The 19,905-nt window shown below is 38.2% G+C and overlaps 1 protein-coding gene across 5 annotated transcripts in view; it reads left to right on the top strand.

Annotated features, from left to right (window-relative positions):
• Positions 1-19,905, top strand: part of LOC126204398 (TBC1 domain family member 4) — a 914,874-nt gene that overhangs the window by 855,763 nt on the left and 39,206 nt on the right. For all 5 annotated transcript variants that reach the window (XM_049938770.1, XM_049938771.1, XM_049938772.1 and 2 more), the window contains 8 exons: positions 757-1,176; positions 2,811-2,968; positions 3,182-3,257; positions 6,657-6,779; positions 6,948-7,062; positions 8,957-9,073; positions 18,020-18,221; positions 19,665-19,830. In XM_049938770.1, coding sequence (XP_049794727.1) covers positions 757-1,176; positions 2,811-2,968; positions 3,182-3,257; positions 6,657-6,779; positions 6,948-7,062; positions 8,957-9,073; positions 18,020-18,221; positions 19,665-19,830 — 1,377 coding nt within the window. The remainder of the gene's footprint in view (positions 1-756; positions 1,177-2,810; positions 2,969-3,181; positions 3,258-6,656; positions 6,780-6,947; positions 7,063-8,956; positions 9,074-18,019; positions 18,222-19,664; positions 19,831-19,905) is intronic.

Genomic DNA, 19,905 nt, shown 5'->3' with positions numbered 1-19,905 from the left:
TACATACCAAATAGGATGAACAGGGGGCATTGAATGTGTAAAAGAAGGGCAGCACAAGTGCTCACAGATTTGTTTAACCATTGGTATAGTGTCACAGATATACTGAAGGAACTGAACTGGAAGGCTCTTGGAGATAGTTTACATCTACATTAAGAAAGTCTATTAACAAAGTTTCAAGAACTGGCTTTAAATGATGGCTCTAGGAATATATTACAATCCCCTATGTATCCCTCACATAGGGATCATGATGATAAGATTAGAATAATTAGTGCATACACAGAGTCATTCAAACAGTTATTCTTCCTGTGTTCCATATGTGAATGGAACAGGAGAACCCCTGATAACTGGTACAATGGGACATAGCCTCTTCCATGTATCTCATGGTGGTCTGCAGGGTATGGATGTAGATGTAGATATCTGAGTTAAGAAATTTGCACAGCATGGAGAGATACATCAAACCAGTCTTTGGACTGAAGAGCACAACAAAAAATCTCTTCTAAATCCCCATCCCAAGTTTCAGCTTTTGATTGTTTGTTAGTTCATTAGTTCTGTGGCAGATCATTATTGTATGTTAAAAACACTGTAATTTTATTACCATATAGAACAATTATTGGAAAAATCATGTTATAGTGTTACTAAAATCTTTAGGAAAATTATATATATATATATATATATATATATATATATATATATATATATATATATATATATATATATATATTTACTTAATTGATGCCCTTATTTTATCCTTTGCAGGTCTTCTATATTGGAAAAATCAAAGTGACACACAAGAGGGTCCCTGATACATTTATTGATGATGCACTTCAGAAGTTCAGAGCACATGAAGCTGAAAAAGAAAGACTAAAGGCACAGAAAACTTCTGGGAACAATATTAACAATTCATTTGGCAGCAACAGTAACAATAAGACTGAGAGTAGCAGTACTCTAAACAATGTCAATGCAAATAATAATATGTGCAGTAATAGTATTGCGGACAGCACCACAATAAGTAACAATGGCAATTGTGTTGCTACCTGTGATGGAAGTGCAGTTACTGTAGCAAACAGTAATTCAAATCCTCCTGTGAAAACATGTAAAAACAACAACGTGATTGAACAGAATGAATGTAATCCAGAGGCGATTAAAAGAAATGCGCAGGAAGAAACCACTTTCCAGGTAACTCAAGCATATCATAAAAGTTACATATTATTGTTGTGTATTATAAATCTGTTTATTACTGTGTTGTCATTGGGGGAAAAAGGTAGCTATGAGTCCCTGAATTTTTTAGCAAATTCTCTATAATTCCTTGAAACTTCAGATCTGCATCTATTATTATAATTTACTTGTATTAGCTTCTGCTGTAAACCCCTATTTATTGAATGATGATTAATAATGTTCATTGAATGATGATTAAAATGATCGTGATCCAACTAAAATATTAATTTCAGATAAAATAAGGGGGTTATTAGATTGAAAAATCTACTTTAACCCGTGGCAGAAAAAAAAGAAGAGAATTGACTTTCTTTTATCATCTCTTGCTTTTCACACTTGCAGTTGCAAGCTGAAGGTAGACAGTAAATGTTTTCACCCATAGTACTGTGATTAATATTTATTTTTCTAACAGTACAGTTGTTAAATTTTCTCTTTTATAGTTCATTTCTGGCTCTTTGTCAGAAAATAGAATGAAGTGTATTGTTAATGAGGGCAACTAAATCTTCTTTTCCTTGTGTCTTTGTCGTGTATCAGTACAAGGTCGTATTGGTTATGAACAGATGTGGCATGGTTAATGTAAGGGGTGGCCATAAGCCCTTCCTGTTGCTGTCCTATTAACCCTAGGATGGTATGTGTGTACCTTAACTGACTACATATTCTAAGTAGTATTGTTCAAGTGAAAATGAAGACAGGTACACCAGCCCAGTATTCACGTAGTGGGATGTGAGAAACCACCAGGCTGGCAAATACACCGACAATTTTCGTTAATCCACCAGACACATTCGATCCACAGCTGGCTCACCTCCCCATTCTGGAAACGATGCTTTAACATGTACGACTATCTGGGTGGGTAATTGGGGCAAACACATCTAAAACAATAAAATGTAATGAGGAATATGAAAGTCATATTTCACAGATACAATGTTACTGTGGCTCCAAACAAGGTAAAAATAACAAGGAATAATTTACCTCACCTTCTGGTGACAAATATGTTGTGATAATTATAAAATTCAGAATATACCTGAGTTACAGAATCCAGATGTTTCTCGTCTTGCACAGATAGATGAATATTTCATGTTACCAAATGTTTATGGGAATGCAGTAATGTTACACTGTATACCTATGTATATCTTGGTGATATTCTGTTGAACACATTTGATTTTATGTGTTGCATTTTGGGTTACTGCACAATGTGGAAGTTTATTACGTGTGCATATTTTTGATGTCATTGATGCTGAAGCTAAGGGCATGTGACAGTGCAGTTAAGGAATACAGCTGCCATAAAGTCTTCAATCCATTAAAGACTCATGGTTAATATTATATTCTGCCTTCATTTCTCTACAGAAATACTGAATCAAAGTGTTGTTATGAGAAAATCTACCTCAGTTCTCCTTCAAGCAATCTGCAGACTGATAATGAAGGTGGTCTCTGAGTTTAAAGCTTCAAACTGTTGACCTAAGGTTACGTAGACACGAAAGTATTGCTGAATGTATAATGATTACTGTGGCTAACTAATATGTTTTACATTGTTATATAGTCTTCTGTGAGATAAATACAATGTACTAAACTTTTTATCTGAGAACAAATTCTCTCTTCAGGATAAATCTAGCTCAGCGGAGTCTCTCATAACACGTAGCATGTCTGATGTAAATGCTGCATCAGAAATCACGTCAAAAAGATGTGATGAAGCTGTTCGTTCAGAGTCTGGATGTGTTACACCATCCTTAGAAAATCCTGTTGCTCCAATAAAGCAGTTGTGAGTAGTTTAGAAGAATATATTTTAGGATACATGGTTATGCCTAAATTTATATAGAAAACTGTATTGTGGAGTATTTCTATGTTACATTTCATATCCAAGTGACTGCTTTGCAAGAATTGTGTGACTATTGTATTTTCATATTTTAAAGATTGTGTAAAACATTTAAATGGAACTGATTCCCAAAGTCATAAAAATTCTTCTTTTCATTAGGCCTCCACTGGAACCTATGCGTGCCAGAGCTGCCTCTGCTGGAAGTGCTCGTGATTTTAGGAAGGGTGATAGTGCGGTATGCTGTTTTTTTTTTTTATGCAATTTAAGATAACAGTGCAATGTCATAATTTGTAGTGCAGAGGGGCCAGACTGCTTTCATTTTGGTCTAAAAACACTAGTTTGTATTAATAGATGAAAATAATGATAAATCAGAAAGCTATGCTAAATGTGATGAAACATAGCAGGAGTACAGAATACATGATGAACTATAATAAAAACTGAAAAACCCAGTTCCTTACAAGGCAACGTGTTTATGTTCAATCTTGGAACATGTCTGAAACTTGCTAAATGGATATCAGTTAGGTGTAACAGCAGTATAGCAACATATGAAGTTCATAATTGTGTGCTCCATGGGAATTACGTCACTTCCTTTTTGTAAAGGTGTTCTCAGCACAGAAAGTATCTAGGATGTGTAATTGAGCCTCCCAAGATCTATCCGAACATGTTCCATGGTATCCATATTAAAATATTGAGATTTCCATACATTAATTAACTCACACACAGTGTTCAGCTGCTATTCTGTGTGCTGTATTGTTTGCTGTTGAAGATATTCATCGATGATACGAGCCCTATGCAGTCAGGCATTGCCATAATATAAGATGAAATCCTCATCTTTCATGTTGGCTTATGACTGCGCTCCCATTCAATGCACGTCGTGAGCCATGGCACAAACTTCTTTATGTTCTCCTCAAAGAACTCTACTGCCAACTCTTTTACCCCTTCAGAGCCTTTTTCTGCACATGTTCATTGGTTGAAAATTTAATTCCTGTCATGAATATTATTAGGGAGGTGAGAAGATGATGATTTGAAGGTGCCAAGTCAGGGGAATATGAGGGGGAGGGCATTCAGAACATCCCACCCAAATGAGCCCAAGAGCACCTTGGTGGTTAAGGCTGTGGGAGGATGGGCGTTTTCGTGAAGCAGGCACACTCCTCTCGTCACCATTCACCTCTCATTGTTTTGAATGCTCATTTTGAGTTGTTTAGGGTCTCACAACATCATTGTGCATTGATGATCACCCCCCCCCCCCCCCCCCAAGGCAGAAATTTGACCAAAATGATGAATTTTCAGTCCCAAAACAATGAGGCAATGAATTTTTCACCCAAAATTGTTGTTTTGAATTTTTTGGCAGATGGGGAATAGTTGTGATGCCACTGTGATGACTGTCTTTTTGTCTCAGGCGAGCAATGAGTCACTCGAATTTCATCTCTGGTGACACTAGAGCTCAGAAAATCTTCACCTTCCAATTCAAGTCACTCCACCTTCCCCAAAAAACAAAAAAAAAAAAAAAAAAAAAAAATACAGCCTGTTATGGCCACAGTACACTTTCTGAACATGCCTCATATTTGTATCCATCCAGAAATGTTATCCCAAACATAGGAAGTCTCTTGTTGGAAGATAGCACTTTAATGAATGACATCAGATCCCATCTTCTTGTTTATTTAAAAGATGTCCGTTATTATTTTAAAAGGTCAGTGATGGACTCCCTCGCGCAGAAAGAGTTTTATGCATTGATCAGCAATGTTGTGTATATGTTGGTTTGTCCACTGCAAACGTTCCTTCCCAAGACTACTGTCAAGATGTACATTTGTTTCTGGCTGTCTTTCATAAACAACTCCTTTGTGAAACCTTTTACACTCTAAACTTTATTATGTTATCCTCCTTGTAACTTCAGCAAGAGCAGGCCAGTGTTGGGATGAGTTTGCAGTATTGTTCCTTTGAATGTGTAGTACCAGTGTTGGTCATCCAGCATAAGTATGAACGTTGAAACCACCTCTTTACTTCCATGTCAGTTTGACCTCCAATCTTGGAATGGCCCTCCAATGTATTTTGTCAGTTAATAATTTGCCTTATTGCCTCCAGGTGAGTTAGCTATCCAAAGCTCCGGAAGCTAAATGCTCTCTGACATGATGTTGGCAGTGTAAATTGACAGTTGTGCAGAACGCTGAAGTTTCATGTCAGTGTCTCTAAGTCTACAGAGTTGTGGTTGTTTCTGTGATTTTTCTCCAGTTTATGGAAACCAAAGAGTGTGTAGCAGATTGTCTATCATTGTGGACGTGTCTAGATTACCAAAAATAATTTTTAACTAAAAACAGAAAGGAATGATTAAACTCATTATAAACGAGAAGAGACACTTGTGATTAGCGTCCTGAATGGATTTTTTCAATCCATAAGCTGATCCAAATTATGAAGTAAGTTGTTACGGATCAATTAGTCTTAACACCCATTGTCTACAAGTAAATAGCTCACTGCACGTCATTTGGGCTTTAGACTGTAAATCAGTAGTTGACACTGTTGTAATAGATTTCACGGTAGCATTTGATGCTATACCTATGTTAAGTAAACTGTAAATTAATTAAGTCTTGAATCCGAGCATTTCGTACTGAATGAACCCAAAGAGTTGTAGTAGGAAATAGATACTTGGACAAGATACAGTAATTATGAAGTGTCTGATAGTGTATGCTGGATCTGTCGCTCTTCTTCCTAGGTATTAATGATTTGCCACCATCTTCTGATTACTGTATGGGGATTTTATCTTATTTACTGATTCATGGAAAATTTTTCTGTAGCTGTGGCAAGTTGACATGTGAGTAAGATCCCAACACATTGTACCTATGAGTGCTAGCTATTTATGTGACATTTAAGCAAAACAAAACAAAAGCAATTTATGCGATTCCAGGGGAAAAGAAGACTGACCATACAGAGATTTTACTCCATGTTTGGTTCAAATGTTCGCTACATTGAATCGTGCAAAGATCTGGGCATTACAGTAGTGAGAAACCTGTTTCGGTCTGAATAGGATATTTGAAATTGCCGGGAAATTTGAACTGCCTGAATTATAGTCTCTTTATATTTAATGATAATGTTTTGTTGGGGTGACATGAAGAATAAATAAACTCTTTATTATTATATCATTGATTTAAGTTTGTTGTTTCGATCCATAATTTATGATCATAAGATTAAGTTAGGTTTGATCACATGAAATTACAGTTAATGAAAGGAGCAAATTTCCTGTGCAAATTATTGTGCTAGTGCCAACTACGATTTATAATTTAAAAATAAAACAAACATTATTTTCTCATCCTTTCTTTGTATTGATTAAACAGTGGAAAGTCCAGGTCAGAATATCTACAATATTATGAAAAGGATAGCTTGCTACTCGCCGTAAAGATGACATTTTGAGCTGCAGACAGGCACAGCAAAAAAGACTGTTACACATTGAGCTTTTGTCCAAAACCTTCTTCAGGCTAGCACTACCTTAAAGCTCATAGCAGATTCAAATTTAGGTTGAATGGAAGACAGTATTAATAAATTTTGACTTAATTTTTTTATTATTTGTGTACTGTCAGTCCATTTTATCTTGCCATCAAAAAGCAGCTAATAATGTTCATGTGCTGCGTATTATTGGTTGTAGGTGTCATCAGATAATCGCACAATGTTGTTCCTGGTTGGTCGTGTTGATCTGAGACTTATCAGTCCTGATCGCAAGCAGACCTTGCTGCACAAGCATTTAAAGGATGTTGCTAGTTGTATACAGGTGAGTACTCCTGAAACAGGACTTATGTCATAAATAAATTTTCCTCCAATGTAAAATACTTTTATAAATTGGCATAGTATAGCTGCAATTCACAAGCCTTTTTTGTTTCACTAGACAAGTTTCTTGATAATTTCTTACAAATATCACAGAGTATTCTCTTTTCTACAGGGTATTTCAAATCCAGAGCATTTTGGATTCATTTGTCGTGAGGCAAATGTAGAAGGCTTTATAGCATATGTTTTCAAGTGTGAATCAGCTTCTGTTGCTGATGATGTTGTTGGTGGTAAGAATAATTATAGATCATATTTTGTCAGAATAGTATTTTGGATACTGTAGTCCTCTTCAGAGTGTCTGTCAAGGTTTATACACTGCTGGCCACCGTAAATGCAACACCCTGAAGGAAGCATCCGAATCAAGTGAAATTTACACCATGGGTTTGCAGCGATGAGATATGCAACTGATTAGAATTTCAGCGCAGACGCACATCACGTGCGCCTGTGGCACCACCTCATAGCGCCATTTAAGGCTTGGCGTTTTCGACGAGTGTACGTTCGGCACGTGTGTTTACCTTGTGGTTGTTTCACAAGACGATCAGTTATGCCTCGTAGACAACACCGAACATCTTTTGATCAAGTATCCGAGTTCGACAGAGGAAGGATAGTGGCTTACCGAGATTGTGGATTATCATACAGAGAAATCGCTAGTCGTGTTGGACGAAACCAAACAACTGCAATGCGGATATGTGATCGTTGGATGCAGGAGGCTACGACGGACCGACGTGGTCGATCGCATTCACCTCGGTGCACCACTGCACGTGCTGATAGGCAAATTGTGCGCATGGCAGTGACGGATCGCTCAGTGACATCCCGAACCATAGCACAGCACATTTCGTCTGTAACGCATCATCCAGTGTCTGCGCGTACCATTCGACGCCGTTTACAGCAGAGTGGTCTGTCCGCAAGACGTCCATTGCTTCGTCTACCATTGACGCAGAACCACAGACGTCTCCGTCGCCAATGGTGTGATGACAGACGGATGTGGACGGCAGAATGGAATGACGTTGTCTTTACTGACGAGGCACGCTTCTGTCTGCAGCACCACGATGGTCGGATTCGAGTGTGGAGACACCGTGGAGAGAGGATGCTGGACAGCTGCATTATGCACCGCCACACTGGTCTTGCACCGGGTATTATGGTATGGGGCGGTATTGGATATTACTCTCGCACGCCTCTAGTACGCATTGCCGGTACTTTAAATAGCCGGCGCTACATATCCGAGGTGCTGGAGCCAGTTGTCCTTCCTTACCTTCAGGGCTCGGCCACAGCCATATTTCAACAGGATAATGCGCGACCACACGTGCCACGCATTGTCCAAAGGTTCTTCGTCAATAACCAGATTGAATTGCTTCCCTGGCCGGCTCGCTCTCCGGATCTTTCGCCGATAGAAAACATGTGGTCCATGGTTGCTCAACGAGTGACCCAGATTACATCCCCAGCTGCCACACCAGATAATCTTCGGCAACGTGTGGAAGCTGCTTGGGCTGCTGTACCCCAGGAACACATCCAACGTCTCTTTGACTCAATGCCGAGAGGTGTGGCAGCGGTGATCTCCAACAATGGCGGCTACTCTGGCTACTGATTCTGGCAGGAACCACATGTCACAGACGTCTGTAAATGTAATCATTTGATACTTGGTCAACATGTTATCTACAAAATAAATTTTGTTGTGCTACCTCTTGTCTTTCTTGGTGTTGCATTTACGGTGGCCAGCAGTGTATTTCCCTCATCTTCTATGACTAAAACATTTCTGACTCTATCTACCAGCAGTTTAAGGAAAAACTTATGCCATGATCTCTGTTTCATTTGTTTGTTTCTTTCCTTTTTTTCCTCTTGTAGCTTAGATGATAATTTTGCAAAAGTAGTAATTTTATGACGAAAAACCATACATGACACTTGTGTTTTAGTATTTCTAACAGTTCAGTTTTTGTAATTTGCAAAATGCCAGTTATTTGGATAAATCCAGAACATTTCAAAAACACAAGTAACAAACGATATTGTTCCAGAATTACAGTAATTTTTTTAAATGTCTTACGTCTTTCCTAAAAATATATAGCCATGAAACAATACTCTAAGAAATATCTAGGAAAACATCTAATGAAGATTTCCAACCTGTTACAGCTATAACGCAAGCTTTTGTTGCAACATCCGAAGCTCAGAGGCGAGAAAGGATGCCTGTGTTCTCATGTGATCACTGTCCTATGGTCTGGTATAGTAGGCTGTGTGCTGAAATAGAAGGTGACTTATATGCATATGTTTTTTTTTCCTTTTTTTTTTTTTACGTATTTTGTGGACTTCATGTAAATGTCAAGCAGTAAATGGAATGAATAATGTTGCCAACTCACCGTACAGAGGAGACATCTTGCAATCAGTAATGGCATAAATAGGAAGCTGAGCATTACAGTTCTGCTATCAAACTCCCAACTGCATGTATTGGTACACGTGCTCTAAAAATCACATTTTCAGAATCTTGGCTACAATGTTTAACTTCTTGTTTAAGTGCCTATCAACCATCCAAATAATACTCTGTATGGTCAGTGGTTTTCTTTGCTCATTTCATCAATTGTATTCCTCCTATGACTTTTCACTACCTTATGGACATTAAAAGAAAGTAGATAAATTGCAGGTACTGGTTATAAAGTAGAAAAGCAGCACCTTTCAACTAACAGCTATTATGTTAAAATGTTTTGTTTTGTGTTCCCTAGCGCAAATATATGTTTACAGTTGACATAGGAAACTTCATAGAACACTAAAGGTAAACAAAATGGCTATGTACTCAAAAACTGGAAACTAGTTTCAGGAATATAGTTACTTCACGTAGTTGCTACCTGAAATTAATTTGAAATTCATTCATTTAACACATTGTAAGCCATTGTTCAAGAAACAATTGTTTTGAAGAGGTCTGAGAGTGTTTGACCTTTTCTGTGCAGGGTTGGGTCATAGCAGTGTAGTAAAGTGGCAGGATCAGGCCATTGCTAGCTTAATCAAACATCATTGACAGGCAAAATATTTTATTGACACTCATTTGACTACACTGATAGTGTCTTGGTGGAGGTGGCAGCCATGGCCCCTCACAGTACGTAGTGAGGATGGCACATAGCTGTGGTAATCTGACAGCTAATGTGTGGTGTCATTAGCACCCAGCAATGCTGACTCCAGTAGCATACACAGCAGTGTGTGGTCCAGTTAGCAGGACATGGCCGCTTGTGGACTGGGCCAGCAGCATGGAAGACTGCCAAGTTACTTGAAGGGCTGCCTCGGTGGAGGAACTTGGCCTAGCAATTGGCATGTGGCACCTAGGTGCCTACATCAGCATGGAAGGGAGGCTGCTGTACTGCCTGGGTCTTGTTCCGCTGCCTGGGAGCTGCTAGAGTGGGCCAAGAGGCAGCTTGGCAGTCAAGTAGTACCAAGCCCAAGGGGGAGGACTTGGCACTACCAGAATGTGTAGTCATGGATTGCCTAAATTTGTAGAGACTGTGCTCAGTCACCTGCCACAGCGTCTCTCATCCCTGTAGGTGTTGCAAGACTGCTGATCCCTGGCTCAAATTGATGATCATTTATACCCATCCCCTGCCCACTTAAGCCGACAGGCTGTGTCCATCCACAATTGGTACGACAAACTGGTGACAGGGTAGGGATGGCGGTTATCGCTGTAACAACTGGTGTTCAGTTTTATCGCTTTTTGTCAGTGCCAGTTTAACCTGAGTGAAAACTGCTCAAAGTAACAAGTTTTGTAAAAAACATTTTTTTGTGTTTATTGCTAGTATTTCCTGTAATAAATGTGGAAATTAAACAAAGATTGAAAAATTCAGATCCCTCAGTTTCAAAATACATTAGAATCAAAATACTGAATCAACTAGGCATATAAAAGAAAACTTAGTCCATTTGCTGCTTTTCACTAAAAGTAATAGGTGGTTGAATAATACAAAAATCACCAGTTTTCTCCTGTTGATTGTAATTTACTGATCAGAAATCATATTGTAATCGAGGCTCATACCACTATTTGGGCATTAGGAATAATCAGTGCTAAAGGTTGAAAACAGTGTTTGAAGAACTCTATTCTTTGTGTTAATTTATTGTTTTCAAGGGCTGCAAGTAAATCAAGTCATGTTACATAGAGACATTGTTTTATTGTAAACTATGAATGAATTGTTAAGTTACAAGTTTTCTCCTTATATGGTGTCGCAAGTTCGTTGTAGTTCCTCCCATTCTTAATCTTTTAAAGGAAATGGACCACTGTACTTCATTCGTACCACAGACAGTAAAATACTTCCAGAGTAAGGATGGTGCCATATTGTAATACAACTAATGCCTCGCAATGACAGTGCGAAACTACCATGTAGACCAGACGGGGGAAGTCTCCCACACTATGCGTATGTGTGTACAATAGACCATGCCACATGGTAACAGGTTCATTATTGTTTCAGCAGTGTTGTACCAATTCTTAGGCCATGTGTCTGTGTTTATTTCTTCTGGCATTGTTATTAAAATTGCAATGATTGCTTTCCCCATGTTCTATAATAATGTAATATTTAAAAGCAAAGGAAATTATACAAAAAAATGACTGATTTTTTAAAATGGTTTATTTACAAACCAAAAATTTTACCACTGCTGGTATGGCTAAATGATATTTGGTTTTTTTATCCTCTTAAGCACTTGTTATAACTGAGGCAAATAATTACTGAAAAATACCGATTATTCAGAACTAAAATACCAATACCAGTTTTAACTGGTGGATTTTCCTCATCCCTAGGCCTGTGAGTGTGGAAACAGCTTGCCTCAATCTTCAAGAGTTCCATTTTACCACCAAGGTTGCAGTATTGCATTGCTTAGCCCAGTCCGCCTCCTGCTGCCTAAGCAGCCCTGATGCTCTAATTAGCATGCAGGCACATTAGCACACATCAGTTGCCTTCCACTGCTGTGGCTAAACTGCTTGTTTCTGTGGTAACACTCAAAAATAGTTATGGCGTTACATTACCTCCCTCTTTTGTCGAGCAGAGGACATCGAGCACATACAAAGAAGGGCGGCGCAGAGTCTAGTGTGGAAGAAATGTTGTAAAATCTTAGGTCACAAACACTCGAAGTAAGCAGCCAATCAGCTCACCATAATCTGCATAGAAAACCTCAGAAACTATCTTTTAGGGCAGAAACTACAAATATTGTTTAGACCCCTATGTACCTATTCCGTAGAGTTCATGCAGGTAAAATAAGGCAAATAATAGTTGACACAGAAGCATACAACCAATCATTCTTCCTAGGCTATGCCCATGAGAATGGAATGGGTGGAAATCTTAACACACAGTTCCTGTAATGTTTGAATACAGTATTAATGGTATTCTGCTCAATTCATGACATCAGTTAAATATCTAGGCATAATGTTGCACAGCGGCATGATGTGGAAGAAGCATATAGGGTCAGTTTTAGCGAAAGTGGATGGTCGACAACAGTTTATTAGGGGAGTTCTCCTGTAAAGGAGACCATGTACAGATCAGTTGGAAGACACTGAAGCAGTTAAGAGGCGTGCTGCTAGATTTGTTACTGGTCAGTTCCATCAGTTTGAATGTGTTACAGAATTCTCTGCAAGTTTAGATTTGAGTCCTTGGAGTGAAGATGATGATCTTTTTGCAACACACTACACAGAAATTTGGAGATCAGCATTTCTGACAGACTGCAGAATGAATCTGCTGCCTCCAAGACTCATCTAGTTCATATAAGGCCAAAAGGACAAAATGATGAAGGTGATAGTTCATGCAAGTGCACACAGGGAATCATTTTTCTCTCACTCCATTTGCAAGTGGAACAGGAGAAGGAATGACTGACAACAAGCTGCCCTGCACAGTAGGCAAGTTGTGTGGGAGTAGTATTGGCCTGTTTTGCGGGGCGGCCCGTACATAAGAGGCAAGAAACAGTTTTCCACCCCCTGACGTAGGCTGCCCAATGCAATAGGCATATTGTGTTCAGGTAGTATTGGCCTGCTTCATCAATGAGTCTTGCAGGACACCCTGTATGTGTGAATGGGCATGGCTGGGGAGGGGGGGGGGTAGTTTGAGATACATAGTGGAGGAATGGAGGGAGAGGGGGCAAGAGAAGAGGAACAGAGGGGGGGGGGGGGGCAGGAGGAGTGGGACAGAGGGAGGGGGAATAGAGAGAGGAGGAGGAGAAGGAAATGGATAGGGAGAAGGGACGAGGGGCAGGAGAGAGGGAGGAGGAGATGAACAGTGAGAGAGGGAGGAGGAGATAAGTAGGGAGATGTGGGCAGGAGGAGATGAATAGAGAGAAGGGGGAAGATATGGACAGAGAGGGGGGAGGCTGTGATTGACAAAAGGTGGCAGAGAAGGTGGCCAAAAAGAGGGCAAGGAGATGACAGGAAGATAGAGGTGGGAGGATGAGGGGATAGAGAGATGGGGTAGGAAGAAATGAACACAGGAAGAGGGGGAATGTGTGCAATATACATGTGGAACACATACACAAGCGAAGCCATGAGCAGAAAGTGACATTCAGTTCCTGGAGAAACATTGCAACTGTGCATCACCAGGAGCTAAAATGACACCACTGATAGCCACTTGAGTCTGTGATACTTGTTGAATGTGTACAATGTCTTGGTAAATGAAGAATCACAACAGCTGTTAAATGATCCTTTATTGACCCATCTGGTGTTGCAGCTTATAGCTGAATCCTCTACTGCAGCTTTTTTAACTTGTACTATAGACAGTATTGTTTATTTTCACCCATTTTTCTGCTCAGATAGATACTGGAGGACGGAGCTACAAGATGCAAAACATAGTTTCAGTAAACGATCATTTAACAGCTCTCGTGGTTCTTTATTTATCAAGACCTATATCTACAGGTGCTGCCTGAAATATAAAGAATTCGTGAAAGTTCCAGTGCACTCTGAGGAATGAATATTTTACCATATGTTTCTCTCACTGCTGAATATTGTCTAGTCCTCACATCTTTTTTGTGGTGCTTCAAATTCTAGCACTTTTATGTGAATACTTCTACTATTTATCACTAATATTTGCATATTCTCATATATTTGGGGCATTTCTTGTGGAATGCAAGATTGACTAGTGAATCAGATGATGATGGCTGATACCCTTCAAGAAGCTGTAATTATGTTGCTAAACAACTTCATTTTTTATGCTTCTGGAAATATCACAGCTATCTGCTATTGCATTTAGATCTCTATCTGACATATTGTGGGCTGATTTGTCATCATCATCATCATCATCATCATCATCATCCATTTTATATCTGTTGTTGAATAAAGGCCTCCTCCTACAATTTCCAATGCTTTTCCAGTCTTGAGCTGTGTTACAAAAAATTTTATGACATACGCTAGGTATTGAGCTTCGATACTGAAATGATGAAGGATATCTCTAACTTTCCAGGCTAAGATAAAAACTATACCAAGGTCATCAAAGTAATGGAACTGCAGTATGCAGGTCATATGACATTACCTGCCATTATTGTCTCATAACACAAGATTTCAAGCTGTTGAGTTAATGTACAGTTGATTCATCAAAAGACTAAAACTGGTTTATAATTTGTCTTGTAATATCATTAATATAATGTACTGTGCTGGATATGTAATTAATATGCACTTTTTCCTTCAAAAGTAACAGACTTTTAAAATTAACAATCCTAAGTATTTGTTCTCTCTTGCTCAAATTTTCAGTTTGACTTCATGAATTCTTCTTGTAGGGCGAATGATAACTATATTCTTAAATCCAGAAACAGCTGTAAAGCTGCCTGGGAAGTAATTAAAAGTGAAATAAATAGACCAACAACTCAACTAGCTATACCCATAGCCCCAGATATCTTAAATTCACACTTTGTTAACTTCAGTTTACAACAAGATTTGTCTCCCCTCAACGCCATGCTTGATGCTAAAACTCTTTTAGGTTCAAATAAGTATGTAGTCCATAAATTCTGCTGGGCAACAGTAACTGAAAATGATGTTAGCAAAGCAATAGGCAAACTAAGTAGTTCCAGAGCAGAGGACTTCTATGGTCTGTCAAACTTTGTCATAAAGAAGATATCAAGTGATCTTCTGCCCCCTCTAACCACTCTCATTAACCATATATTACAGCAAGGGATTTTCCCCGACTGTTTGAAAATAGCAGTAACTATTCCCATATTTAAGAAAGGAGATACATCAAATCCAAGTAACTATCGCCCTATCTCATTAATCCCAATAATATCTAAAATAATCGAAGACTGTGTTCACCAACAAATGAATCACTATTTTGAGAGGAATAATTTGTTAAGTAACTCAGAGTATGGATTCAGGTCTAAACTATCCACAGTTAAAGCAGTTGAAAATATTGTTAGTGATTTATATGATGGCTTTGAAAATAAATTAATCTCATGTGCTACTCTCCTAGACCTGAGTAAAGCATTTGACACTGTATCTCATAGTGCTTTGATCATGAAATTAAGACACTACGGCATGGAAGAGGACACCCTGAAATTATTAGAATCCTACTTAAGCAACAGAGTACAATTTGTTAGTGTAAATGGGCAGCTGTCAAACCCACAAACAATAAAAAGAGGTGTGCCACAGGGCTCCATACTTGGGCCCTTCCTGTTTGTAGTGTATGTTAATGATATGCCACAGTATTTACCCTGTGAAACAGTCCTCTATGCAGACGATACAACTTTTATCAATTCAGGACAGACTCTTGAATCTGTACGAGGAAAAAATAATATAATATTTGAAAAATCAGTTCATTGGTTTAGTGCAAACTCCCTATTCATAAATGAAACAAAAACTGAGGAAATATTCTTTAATTTGAAGGTATCAAACAAAGAAAATAAGTCCGTTAAACTGCTAGGAATGATGATTGACCAGAAATTTAGCTGGGATAAACATATCACATACGTCTGTTCTAAACTTGCACGTGCTATGTTCCTACTTTATAAGCTTAGGAGTAATGTCAGCCAAAACTTACTGCTGCATTCATATTTTGCTTATATCCACCCCCATCTTTCTTATGGTATTCTGCTCTGGGGAAATTCTCCCAGTTCAATATCAATTTTCAGATGGCAAAAAAAAGCTCTTCGATGTGTAGTGGGTTTATCTCCTAGGGATAATGCAGGGAACATTTCAAAAAACTTAACATCATGACAGTTCCTTGTTTGTACATCTATTATTGCTTACTACACGTAAAAGAAAACATAGCTCAATATCCCCTTAGGTCATCTGTCCACACCCACAATACAAGACGAAACCACACAATTGATCTGCCATACTCTAGACTGTCTAAGATACATAATAGTTATAAATATGTAGGCCTCGAACTGTTTAATATGCTCCCTAAAATTGTACAAACAGTATCTAAAAGTAAATTTAAGACAACATTGGGTCAATGGCTCAAAGGTAAAGCATTTTACTAAGTTGATGAATTCAAAGATTGTAATATGGCAGATTTGCTGTTTTAACATAGAGAAAGGTACCTCTGCCTGTAGTAGGACCTAAATTTGTATCAATAGCTTAGGATAATGACATAGTGTTATCAACATGTATATGCTAATGACATAGTGTCATCAACATGAATACTCCCTGCTTAATATAAATCTGTATAATGTTTTCCTTTTTATTGTAAAATTAATAATATATGAAATTCCAAATGTATGCTATTGTACTACACTAAATTTCACATGATTTATATATACATTGTTAACAGAATATAACCATCTTTATACTGTAATTGAACATATTGACGAAGCCCATTGTATAAGAAAATACTGAACGGCTAATAAAGATTCTTATTCTTACTGAATAGTAACATTTCTGCAGTAGTTTCCCGTATAAGATTTTTTTAGTGTTTCTAAATTTATACTGAAGAATTATCTTACTTTCACTTTGTTATAAATTTTTCATACCCATATTCTGTGGAGTTTGAGCATAAAGTTTTAAACGGTGGGTGGGCAGCACAAAATTATTTTGATTTCTGGTGTAATCATGCTCAAAATGATTTGTTACAAATAAATCAGGGATACTATGTACAAAGATAATCAGCTCATAAATGTATAGTGAGGAAACACTTGATATATTTAGATGTTTTAGGAGTAGGCCACATGATTGTCTTCGCTCTACATTGTGCATATTTCTAATGATGGTTTTCTCAAGTTTTAATATTTGACACACATGGTTGGAGTTACCCCAAAATACAATTCTGTATCTTATTACTGATTCAAAGTAGCTGTGATATACTACTTTTCATATGTACCTACTGGTAGCATTGTACAATATCCTCATTGCATATGCTAGGCTATTTAATTTTTTTGCAAGGTATACGAGAGCCTCATGATAGATATTTATCCAGTTGCATTCCTAAAAATTTCACATAGCTTCCTGGTGGGCAGCAGTCTATCCTTTTTGTAATACTGTTATTATTCCATCCTGGATTTTCTACTGTTTCAATTTGGACTAAAGATTAACATGAAAGAAAACCAAAAATTCTTGTGCAAACCACACCAAGCACAATCCTCCCAGCCCACATGTGGCTAGGGCCTCCCATCATGTAGACTGGTCACCTGGTGCAAATCATTTTATTGATGCCACTTTGGTGACTTGTGTGTTGGTGATCATAATATGATGGTGAAGACAACACAATACCCAGTCCCCTAATGGAGAAAATCTCCAACCCAGTTGGGCCCCTTGCATGGCATTCTGCAGCACTAACCACTCTGCTGTGGAGGCAGACAGAATACATCCACACTTCAAACAAAGCAGTAGATCTGGGAGTCCCTTTTCTAAGGACAGTGCCAGCACACATGATGAGGCTGTATACAGCTCATAAAGACTTGGAGACTACTCTCTGAATAGGAGAATTATTGAGTCATTGATAGGCACACACAAAAGAGAATGAATGCTTACAGTGATCTTAAATTTGTAAAGTAAATTTCCTTTGTGATGTACTGTTCCTGCACTTTGAATTCTGTAAGCCAGCCGGTGTGGCCAAGCGGTTAAAGGCGCTTCAGTCTGGAACCGTGCGACCGCTACGGTCGCAGGTTCGAATCCTGCCTCGGGCATGGATGTGTGTGATGTCCTTAGGTTAGTTAGGTTTAAGTAGTTCTAAGTTCTAGGGGACTGATGACCTAAGATGTTAAGTCCCACAGTGCTCAGAGCCATTTGAGATGCTAATGCTCACTTTATATTTTCTTGAAAAACTCCAGGGCAGAATGAGAAGCGGACACAGACAACAATTCTTCGAAGGTTAGAAGGCTTGCCTGAAGCTGAACAGGAAAGTATCCTTACAAAATTTGGTGGTGCTGAAACACAAGGCTTACAAGAACAGAATGAGTTCCTGATGATGTTGCTCCGTGCCCACTGTGAGAGCAAGCAGGCCAGACATGTTCACGATACAGCTGAAAACAGGTACAGTCCTGGTTAATCATTTTATTTGTGAGCTATGAATTACTTCTGAAACATTAAAAAAAAAAAAAAAAAAAAAAAAAAAACACAGTAAAGATCTTTCAGAACTTCATCTTTGAAATGCAAGTGGTTGATCAAATATATGAAGCAGATGAATCAATGTAGAGGCTAATGTGTTGGAGAAATATCATACTGAAGAGAAATTGGAATAAAATGATGTCACACTTGGGTAGTAGAATAATAATTCTGGAGGTAATATTGGGATATGGGTGATTTTGACCTTCCTCTTATATATATTACCACATCCTTCCCTCATCTTACTCTGATTGTTTTTAATGCACAGGTATTAACAATGCTATTGACTTAAATTTAATATACTCCCATACGAAGCAACATAGAAATCACTTAACAGCTAATAGATGTTCTTGATAGAAGCTAAACAGATGCTGTTATAACATACTTCCAGGCAAATACAACGGTTTTGGAAGTTGTTTTTTTTTTTGGGGGGGGGGGGGGGGGAGTCTAAACAATTAGATGAGAGTTTGGTGGTATGGGGAATACAGTCCAGGAGAGATGATTATTATGATGATGATGATGAGGAGGAGGAGGAGGAGGAGGTGGTGGTGGTGGTAACACTCATAATCCGAGCCCATCTTCTTCAAGATATCTTTAAACTAGAGTAGGTTGAATGCCAGAATGATTCATTTGCAAAGCATGTGACAAATTTCCTTCCACAACCTAGTCCAGAATAAGCTTCAGCACTCTCTGTATCAATGTTGTCACTGATAGACTGTTAAACCATAATCATCATTTTTTCTCATATTCCCTGTTCCACATAGTACCTCTTTTTCCCACGTGTTTGGCACCTGCTGTTCCAACTCTTGCATTGTCATGAAGATACCAGGTAAATCATTCTAGTATCATGAAATGTAACTCCATTTTTATTGTTCTTCTGTGTGTAGATACATTTTTTTTTCTTTTGAATCTAGAAACTGAAATAACCTTTACTGCAATTACATCGGTAGGATGACTCTACTTACTCAGTGACGGCAAATGGTTTTTCATTATAGTCAGCATTTTTTTCTAATGTGTTAAGATTTTGTCTTTGAATTACTTGCTGTCTTATTATTTCAGTTGTACAAACAAAGTTAAAAAATACCATGTTGTTTATGGACACCTTTTTTATTTCAGTTTTGGATTGGTCTCTGATATTAGCCTCTTCCAAATTTCATTTTCTGCCAACCCCTTCATTCTTCAGTTATAATTGTGGCTAGTACCATCACCAGAGTATAGATACATGTTAATGCACAGTAGAAAAGGGATGTTGTGGAAATGTGATATGAGCAGAAGAAGAAAGGAACCATTCTTGTTTGATACAAGCATTTGCAGTAAACTTTACCATTTTATTTATAATGTGAAAATTTTTTGTGTTTTTTTATGTTTCAGACATGAATTTTTGAATCAGTACTTAGGTGGCAGCACTATCTTCATGAAAGCAAAAAGGTCACTAACAAATTCATTTGACCAGCTACTGAAAAGGAAAGGATCCCGTGATGACTTGGGACCCATGTTGAAGGAAATGAGTCTTCCAAGCAATGCCACATTGTGGAAGGTACATGAAGAGTAATTCATAAGTGATTTTAGAACATAAGTAATTTAGGAGTAAAGGAGGCAATTCACTGAACAG

The sequence above is a fragment of the Schistocerca nitens genome, chromosome 9, assembly GCF_023898315.1.
Source record: "Schistocerca nitens isolate TAMUIC-IGC-003100 chromosome 9, iqSchNite1.1, whole genome shotgun sequence".
In the NCBI taxonomy this organism is placed as follows: Eukaryota; Metazoa; Arthropoda; class Insecta; order Orthoptera; family Acrididae; genus Schistocerca; species Schistocerca nitens.
The sequence above is the reverse complement of the archived record's forward strand: the minus strand, read 5'-3'. Positions and strand labels throughout refer to the sequence as shown.